The 10,205-nt window shown below is 35.1% G+C and overlaps 1 protein-coding gene across 1 annotated transcript in view; it reads left to right on the top strand.

The window, feature by feature from the left end:
* Positions 1–291: 291 nt before the first annotated feature.
* Dok (docking protein homolog) overlaps positions 292–10,205 on the top strand; it is a 30,574-nt gene continuing 20,660 nt past the window's right edge. Inside the window, exon 1 of the mRNA XM_081766295.1 lies at positions 292–755. Coding sequence (XP_081622421.1) covers positions 687–755 — 69 coding nt within the window. The 5' untranslated portion in view covers positions 292–686. The remainder of the gene's footprint in view (positions 756–10,205) is intronic.

Here is a 10,205-nt window from a genome sequence, read left to right as displayed (position 1 = left end):
TTTGTTTTACCGGCACTCTTTTCGGGTGGTTCCTGTTCTTGCAGAGAAATAGAAATAAAGTCAGTTCATATCAACACTGAACTTACTAGGAGCTTGTTAACTACTCGCTACTGTATCTTATCGTGAGAAAGAAAAAAGTTCGTTATAACAAGTTGACGATACATGTGATTACGTGAAAGTATCGGCGGATTTCGCTTTCAGAAATTGGAAAGAGAATGTAAAACAAAAATTGCGCGAATTCGGTTTTTACGCCGACCTCTTTTGCTACCTGTGGATCCGGTGGGTGTGTTTTCCAGTGTTGCCTGCTTCTGTTTCATTTATGTATGAGTACATGGGAAACATTGAAAGTTTTAAGCTCAATTATTCAAGTATCTTTTACCTGTTTGTTCTGTATCGACTAAAAATTATGTTCTTATAACATACAAATGGTACAACATAATAGTTCACCAGGCTGCAATAAACATTATCGATTTAAGTTGTTTTAAAGGTAACATTGAAGATATGCCAACACTGTTTTATCTTAAAACTTCCTGCTCTAAGGCGAAAAGTTGTTGTGATCTGTGATCGAGTGAGAGCAATGTGCGCGATTGTGTTTGTTACTTTGGGGTGTTTTGATGGTAGAATTAAAAATAGCAAATGTCCTGTTGTTTTTTTCTGATGTGTGATGAATTCTGATAGTCTCCAAGATGGAAACAGAAAATCCTTTTAAACAAGGATATTTGTTATCTCCACCGCAAGGATTTATGCAGCTGAAGGTAGATACGTTATACACATTCTATGGTTGTTTAAATTGGTTGAAATAATTAATGCCTTTGTGTAATATACTCCCAATTTTAGCTTGAAAGCATGATAAGCATTCGGACGTAAAAGTACTAAAATGGATTTATTTTTTGTTGTTTAAAGACAACATTTCAATAAAACGCTGATATCCAGATTTTATTAGCGTTCTTGGACCTAACATGAATATGATGAGGTAACAGATTATAACATTAGTATTTCTAGCATGAAACTTACATAGTGAAGTTTAGAAGAGTTAATCTTGAAGTACAGGAAATGCCAATATGTGTAGTGGATATGTATACATATATTAAGTAATGGAAGATGACAATTCCACTCCTGATATCCTTTACAAGTATCCCTTTTTCTTTTTTATTATTTTCTTTATTTTTAAGGCGCACTTATCATTGCTTTTTAAGTTTGAAACCTCGTCATGTGCAAATCGTGTATGCTGATTAGAAGAATCCACTAGCATAGTTTTTGAGTACAAGGTCAACGGAAATCATGTACGTCTTTGCATGCCGAGATTCTGTGACAAGCAAACAATGTCTATGCCTATATTGAGAATAGGGAGAGTACCTAGAATGTGTTTATTAACGATCTCGTAGTAGTCAAGTTTAGGCACACCATTCGAAATACTTGTAAAAAAATTATAATTTTTCACTAGTTTCCTTATTGTCCCTCAAAAGACTTGCACCGGGCAACATAACAATACCCCAGTTAGCATAGATAAAGTTCAAGGGGACTATCAGAAGTAATTGTTCAAAAAGTGCTTGTCAAGTTTAGACACACCACATATTGTGAAATTTACAGGTAAAATTCAATGTTCCGCATGCAAAGACATGCTTATAACGAACGAATTTTTGCAAGAATCAGAATAAAATGGTAAGTGTACAGCTGTATTTTATGTTTGCAAGTGTAGTGTTATTATTATGAAACCATTACAAGTGCTATATTAACTCGTACTACCGCGGAAATCCACATGTTGAGATTGAGACAACTTTTGCCTATGAGCATAGCCACCATCGCTGACTCGTCTGCACCCCTACGCTATTACGCGGGCCACCAGCTTCGCCCTGCTTTGGTTTGGTTAAATACTGTGTGGGTTTTGCAGTAGCATCTAGCACAGTATGGTTTCTCTTTTGCACTAATTTTATGGAATATGTCCGGGCACTGTGTATTTATATGTAAACTGTGAAAGAATTGTAAGTTTCCAACAATTCTGCTGGTCTTAAATTTCCTCTATGTTAAGTGAGGTATTGGTAAAAATACAGTGTTCTGATATACGCCATAATATGGTAGAAAAAACAAATCAACCTGTGCTAGAAGACCGCTAAAACGCAAATGCTATCTAACCGAGTTAGTGCAGATGAAGTTAGTGTTAGTGAATTGTAAGTTTCCAACAATTCTGCTGGTGTTAAATTTCCTCTATGTTAAGTGAGGTATTGGTATAAATACAGTGTTCTGATATACGCCATAATATGGTAGAAAAGCAAATCAACCTGTGCTAGAAGACCACTAAAACGCAAATGCTATCTAACCGAGTTAGTGCAGATGAAGCTGGGGATCTGCGTGGGAGTACGCTCGAAGTGAGCAAGCGCATCAGTGACGATAGGTAGGCGAATAAGCGAGAATAATGAAAACACGTTGGTTTTTGCAGCGATACGTGTTCCTTTAGGTGTGTTGTAATGGTTACTTACTAGTAACGCTACGATTGTACCATAAAATATAGAATTTATATACTGCGCAAAACACTTATTGTAACCGTTGTGTACGTAACACTTAAGACTTCACATTTGTAAGCATTAAAAAAAGAACAGTTATAGTACTTACTACTTCATTCTACGTCCTGCAGACATTTGTTCCTTATTTAACATGTTTTTCCATGCAGAGTATTGGATTTTATCTGTAAATTTTGCAAAATGTGGTGTGCCTAAACTTGACCTGCACCAATTTTATATAAGGTAAGAATATAAGCCTACTAAACAACTCATTCGAAATAATAGCTTTACTGGGGACAATTACGTACATTAAAGTTTGTGGTTGGGTTTAGTTCTGTTAGACGTATGATACATTTTCTACTTGTAGAAGCTATAGGGCAATGGTTCTCAAACTTATCGATAACGCGGACCCCCTGTTCATTCGGAAAGTGATTTTCAGATCCCCTTGCAATGTTATCTGAAATTTCACGTACTAGTATTAAAAAAATATACTAATTAGAATTATCACTGAGAAGAAAAAGACCAAGAAAAATAATGCAATAAGTAATTTATTCTAAAGATGCATGATTGTTTCCTAGTGAACGAAATTTCCATTGAAAATACAGTAACTTTTAAGACTGAAGATCAGTTTTCTTTAAAGCAGATCTACTTGGCAGACAGTGTTCTCAAATGTGAGGAATGAAATTCTTTCTGTTTTTCCATAATTGCATTGGGAGGAGTTTCTCATCGTTTTTAGAAATCCCAGAATTGGGAAGGGGGGGGGGGGGAGACGATATTTAAAATCCGGAATTTATGGTGATAGTACGAGCTTTCCGTCACTTGAAGATGAAATTCATGAAATTTCGAGGCGTCGTGCAGTTAATGTACAACCGCTTTTCGAAAAGTGCCCTATCAAAGAAGGAATTTCTCTCACTTGTAGTCCTATATAACGGTTAACCGGCTTAAGGGCAGAAATTTAGGAAAACATTTAAATTTACAAACGTAGGTATAGTGTTGTAAAGGCCTGGAAAAAAACGGAAATTTTGGGTAACAAACATTTTTTTTTTACCTTTTTTTGCCCGAGCTTGGAAAAAAATGGAAAAATTAGGAAAAATTGAAATTTTCGAATATTTTACTACATTATACTTTTGAAATGATAACTATTTTATATTTACTAGTTTACGGTTAAGATCATTGAGTAGTTATGTTTCTTGTATTAGAATAGGGAAATTTTGTGGCAGGAAATATATTTGCATTTTTATGGCAGGGAAGTGTTAAAATAACAGGGTCAGAATCATTTCAATTAATACCAGTATTTTAAAATTAAATATATATTTTATGGAGAGCTTCCTTGTGCTGTGTAAAATTCCCGGAAATTTGGAACCCATTAGAAAAAATCTTTTGTAAGGAAATATTGGCAAAATCCGGAAAATATAATTAAATAACCATTTTTTCGCCTGATGCTAATCTTCTTTGCTATAACGCATCTGCAGCATATATACAACGTATTTCGCTAGCAGGGAAAATATTTAAAGCAACAGCTTTTAATTTTAGCTTTTAGTTTTCTGATTTCTGACAAAAGTCACTTTTTATTATTTGTATATTTTTCGAACAACTCAAAACGAGAGATGATCTTATTTGCATATACACACACACAAAGCACAAGTGCGTAAATTTGAGCAGCGACAAATATATTAAAGAATTTAACATGTAAAACTTCCGTTCGTTATTATTAAAGACAAGCAGAATATTCGTTCTTCGCACAGGTAGAATACGTTTCATTTTGGGTGTAAAGGGTACCAAGACTGTCAGCAATGAACTTAGGAACCCCAAAAACTATGAATTCGACACTAGTATGAGTCATTTTCAGTTACTTTTACATGTCATCCTTACTCTTTAGGAGTACTAATGGGGACTAAATTTGGATTAAAACGGCATCGGAAGGGTCAATGTTCATCTCAACCACCCCGAAAACTATGGATTCGACACTAATATCGGCCATTTTCGATCATTTTTATACACACCCCTTCTCCGTCTCCCAAGTTGTGGCTCTGAATTTGGATTTAAACAGCATCGGAAGTGTTACTGTTCATCACAGCAAACCCCAAAACTATGGATTCGACACTAATATCGGACATTTTCGATCATTTGTATATATATCCCCTCTCCCCCACCCCAGGTCGCGGCGCTGAATTTGGATTTAAACGACATTAGAAGTATCACTGCTCATCTCACCGACCCCGAAAACTATGCATTCGTCAGTAATATCAGTCATTTTCGATCTTATATATACAGGGCCGGATTTAGGGGGGTGCACCGGAGCACGTGCACCCCCCCCCCCTCCGTTCTGAATATACACTATCTAAAGTGAGAAATTGGCAGTGGAAATAGCAATATTTTCCTAAAATTTCATGTCATGTTTCCGTTTCGGGCTTAAAAGAAAGCGGTTTTGCTAAACACAATAGTTTAAGCAGTTCCTCATACACATCACAGATGCCTAAAGGCATTTAAAAAAAATTAAATTTGATTCAAATGTACTGATAGTTATTGGTGCACCCTCCTCAGGAAATCCTGGATCCAGTCCTATATATATATAATCATCCCCTTCCTCCTCCCTAAAGTTTCAGCGTTGAATTTGGATTTAAACAATATCGAAAATAAAAATGAAATCTTTAAGTTTTACATTCCACAGTTATGCCGGTTAGGCTAAAGGAGACGGTGATTATGAGAAATGAAATGGTGGAATGAAGAAAGTGGGAAGAAACGGGAAAACCCACGAGCACGGTGTTTGTCCACCACAAAGTCCACACGGCGCGAGCTGGGATCGAACCAGGGACCCCAAGCAACGGAGGTGAACGCTCTACCACTGAGCCACCGCGCCCCTATTAAATAATATTGAAAGTGTCACTGTTCACTTCAGCGACCCCGAAAACTATGGATTAGACACTGATATCGGCTATTTTCAATCATTTATATATATATATCCTTCCCCTTCTAAGTTGCGGGCCTGAATTTGTATGATCGGTAATTTTCAATATAGGTATATACGCACTTCATTTCTCCAAGTTGCACCTTCAAAGTGAGATAGTAATATCTATCCCAGGCAAGTTGTTAAGTTACAGATATAGTTACTTTCATTTTTATACTGTATATATAGGTAATTTGTCGCACTAGAAAACAGGCATTTGTTTAGATACAAAATTTTGTACATAAAGTTTATATTGAAGTCTGTATTTGAATATTAATTTATAGTAATTACTAAAACACAGTAACACACTGAGCAACGCTATGTGATAATATGTAAAAAACACAATCACGTAACAATTTCAACACAATAACCGTGTCTTCATCAGACTTCCACTTCTTCTGGCTGCTTGGGAGTTTGTCATCTCTAATATAGTCTCCGGAGATCAACTTTTAATTAGGTTCCGCCGCTTCATTAAAAAGTAACACTTTTGTGTTTCCCACTTTCACTTTTTAGCTGCACAAATTCCAATTAAATTTTTTTTTACATATTATCACATAGCCTTGCTCAGTGTGTGATTGTGTTTTAGTACAATATGGAAACAAGGCCTGATGGGATAGTTATAGTAATTACATGTCTAAATGCATGAGTATTAGTGAAATTTGTCCTCTGCTCTTTCTTTTAAGAAGTAATGTGGTTAAAATTAACAAAATCTCACCAGATCAAAGAGCACATTAAGAACTCAGTTTCATTTGTTGCAGCAGAAACGCCTCATAACGGTAGATGTGTATGCAATTGTAAAAGTTCTGTAATTAATGCACATCCAGGAGTAAATGACTAAGATGCACATAAAGAAAATGAGTGCAGATATTAATTTTGAAGAATAGCTACACCAGTTTTATTTTCGAAATCTTATTTTTTAAATATTCACAATATTGAAATTTCTCAACTTACATTTTTCACGCGTTCGAAAAAAAAAAAACGGTTCCATTACTAGTAAAACTAACCTAATACAAAGATTTTTGTTATTTTCCCGATTTTTCCGGAAAGAAACCGGAAAAAACGTTTTTTTTACCAACAGGTTCAAAATTTCCGGAAACTGTACAACACTACGTACGTATAATTTCTAATTGCTTTCATTTTAGTAACTGAAAAACTACTTCTTGCATAACAGCTGTGAGTTCCATTTTATTACAACACATTTCAATTTTTAGGCATCACGGGTCCCACTTTGAGAACCACTGTTATAGGACACACATTCATTAGAAAACTGGCTTATCTTGTGTCTCTGTTTATTGTATTAATTTAATATTTCCTTCCTCTCTGGGAACCTCATTATCCCATTTTTCTTACTAAGTACTTATATCACCGGATCCTTATTTTTACATCTCGTATTGTAAGGTTTTGTTTGCTTTAAAAATCAATTAGTGCAAAGTATTCGGTGACTTAATTTCCATTTTGATTATTCTTGATAATTGCCCCTGTATTTCCCGTCAGTTTACTGTTTTTACAAAAATACTATTCACATTAATATTTTATTCAGAATTCCACACTTTGTTTTTAATTTATTCTTCTCTATGTCGTGTCGTTGTCCTCAATTTATTTTTGGCTGTTGCAAACATTAATCCTATTAGCTACTAACAACGAAGGCGCAAGGCGAGCTGCTGTTCTTTTCGAATGATAAATTAGTTCGATTTATATTGCCAGCTGCACGTATTCGTACCTTCATTCCAGGCAGTTCTAAATTCAAATGTATCCATATTTCAAAGCCACACAGAAAAGACATGGTACAATTTATTGGCACCGCAAGATAGCTTACTTTTAATCTGGTTTCTGTTAAGGTGAAGCGCGGAGGGTGCGTTCGTGGAAGGTGTCGCATTAACAATGGTGACATTTGAGAAAATGAATGTGTTTGTTCCATTATGTTTTGCAGTGCATTTTTCCCCTTATGCTTGAAATCAGAGGCTTGGCTGCTTTGAAATTTGTATCACTGGCTCTTGTTTTTCTGTTTGCCTTTAACTTTTGTGGCAACATTGCTGGCGTAGTGATACTTGTGTAGTACATCAGTTTATTTATATATATATATCTATGTACATCAGTGTATGCGCTGAAGAAATTCCAGCAAATAGAATTGTTTTCTTTTAGTATGAGACAGTCTGCGAATTGATGAAGGGATGCGAAGGATTTTCCTCCACGAAAAAAATGTATATCCCTTAGAAAAAACAAAAATTATCTCAGGGATAATTTTTCCTCAAGAAGCAAGCAGCCATTCGAATTGTAACACTGGAGAATTGTGTTAAAATTACTTCCGACGCACAGAAACATCAAGCATTTGTATTCGTAGTAAGTAATATTTCCTGTATTCTTGGAACGTTTAAGAACATTCCAGGGATAATTTTTCCTCCTCCAGAATTCTGTGAAGTTAAACTAAAGAGACACTCTTATTTCAGTTAAACAGTTTCGGAGACAGATTTCAAAATAGTTTCATAAAAATGTTTATTTTGGAGACTGAATTTACAAGCAAGCAAGAATTTCTCTATTAGAGTATGTGATGTATCTTGTGTATGTGTGACGCCTCAATAGGATTGAATTATATATACAAGGTGTTTTTCATAACAACACCGACAACGTTTTGAAGGTGATTCCTGACACCAAGACAAAAAGTATAGAGCAACCTGGGTACACAAATGCTTCCTTTCGGAGTTATAGGCTACCGAAAACATCAAAAAATGAACTTTAAACGTCCATACCCCAAAACTATGGGACCTACCTTAGTCGGGTCAAGACTTCACTTAGGAACTAGTATGTGCCAAGGTTCTGAAACATGTATTTTTGGATAGGGCACATATTAGTTCCTAAGTAAAGTCTTGACCCAGTTACTGTAGGTCCCATAGTTGTGGAGCTATGAACTATGAACCTTTAAAGTTCATTTCTTCATTATTATTTTTTGCGTATAAATCCGAAAGGAAGCAACTACACAATTTGAGTTCAGTTCTCCCCCCCCCCCCCGACTTAAGATGTGACTTATGGCGTTCGCAGTTATGTTAAAAAAAAAAAAAAAAAAAAAATACAGTTACTAATACATGTGAGGATGTTTGCGTCTTTGACGTCCAGCGCTTCTAGTGGGTATTGAAAATTAAATTTACATAATAAGGATTGTGTGTTTCCAAAATATAAAGAACATTATTTTGTTTTTCGAAATATCATGGACAAAAACAGAATTATATTTTCTACCAATGAGAGCTCCGTTTATGGAATAGGTCCTGAACGAAATAGATATATTCTTGCGTTATATAGCTACTCATGAAGAGATTTGTCCTGGCAAGAAGTTCATAAATTCTTGTGTTCTTTCAACACCATTGTCAACTACAATAATGTTTTTTCTATAATCGGCATTGGTATTTCAGTATCTATATTATGGTCGTTAGCTAGTATTGTTAATCAAATTGATACTTGTAGTGTTTTTGGACCATCACAAAGTTGTACTTTCTCTGTTACCATGTTTTATAGTTGGCTGATTCCACGTTAAATCACCCAGAAAATATCCGAAACGTCACCCATTGAGTCGGATTTTAATGAAACGTCTTGTATACTTCGTTTTCCTCATGTATAGTTTCAGAATCTCAAAGGCTTGGTTCCTTTCTCCAGGAACCACAAAACAACACTCAAATAATGCCAACAGATGACCCGATATGTTCTACGATGTTGCCTTGTCTCTTTCCAAATTGTCAATCAAGGTATATTTCATAAAAATGAGTCTAATGGTCAGTGGCTATTTTTTCTCTTTCTTGCCAATGTTTATTTTATCTTTATTTTTGTTTGGTTCACAATATGCTTTTATTGTCTTTGTCGAATATACGCCCAAAATTACATTACTGAAATATAAATCTGTACGTAATAGTCTTTAATAAATTATTGTAAATAATGTAGTACGTAAATGTGATTACTTATTGCGCCTAAAAGGTCCATTATTGTGACCCATCGGCATCAATTAAACTAGTTACTCTGAAACTGATTGATTGGATTTTAACATCTTTATTCGAACGGAAACTGCAGGAGTCGGGACCTATTGGTTAAATTGGCAAGCCAACCATTACTTTGATTTGTGTCTGAACCACTACCGAGAGTCGAAACGGGGCCACGAGCACTGAATGAATGCATGATAAACATTTAGTCACAAGAGAGTGTTTCACCTTTCCATAAGTAATATGTCGGGTCCTTTATGAACTAAATACTCAGGTGTTATTAATCATACATTATGTTGCGAATGTGAATTTGCAAAGAAATAAATTGAACCATATTTTCAGTGATAACTGTATTCTTTATCACCTGGAAGGGGTGTACTTGCAGTATTCCGTTTCTTACAAGGTACAGGGGAAATTATTATTATATATGATCTAAATAGCACAACTCATCATACTAAGAAATAAGTGTCTCTCTCTCTCTCCTTCCTTCCTTCCTTCCTTTCTTTCTTTCTTTCTTTCTTTCTTTCCTTTCTAGAATGCTTGGAACAGGAGTTAAGCAATTAATTTAAAATGCACAGTTTCAACAGGCATCTTAACTCAGGTATAGTAAACATTTTTGCAGCGAAACGAGAGCAGTATACCCCAACAGGCACTCACGTACATAATTTATGACTTTTTTTTTTTTTTTAATTTCGTCTAGAAGTTATCAGACGAAAATATAACTTAGGAATGAACATTTGTATGAAAGTTATTGTGTCATTGTCATAAATATGAAAGTTTACTTCTTGGTATGCATAA

Source organism: Thermobia domestica, chromosome 1 (assembly GCF_964235325.1).
Source record: "Thermobia domestica chromosome 1, izTheDome1.hap1.1, whole genome shotgun sequence".
NCBI classification, from domain to species: domain Eukaryota; kingdom Metazoa; phylum Arthropoda; class Insecta; order Zygentoma; family Lepismatidae; genus Thermobia; species Thermobia domestica.
This window is presented reverse-complemented; position numbering and strand designations above follow the sequence as displayed.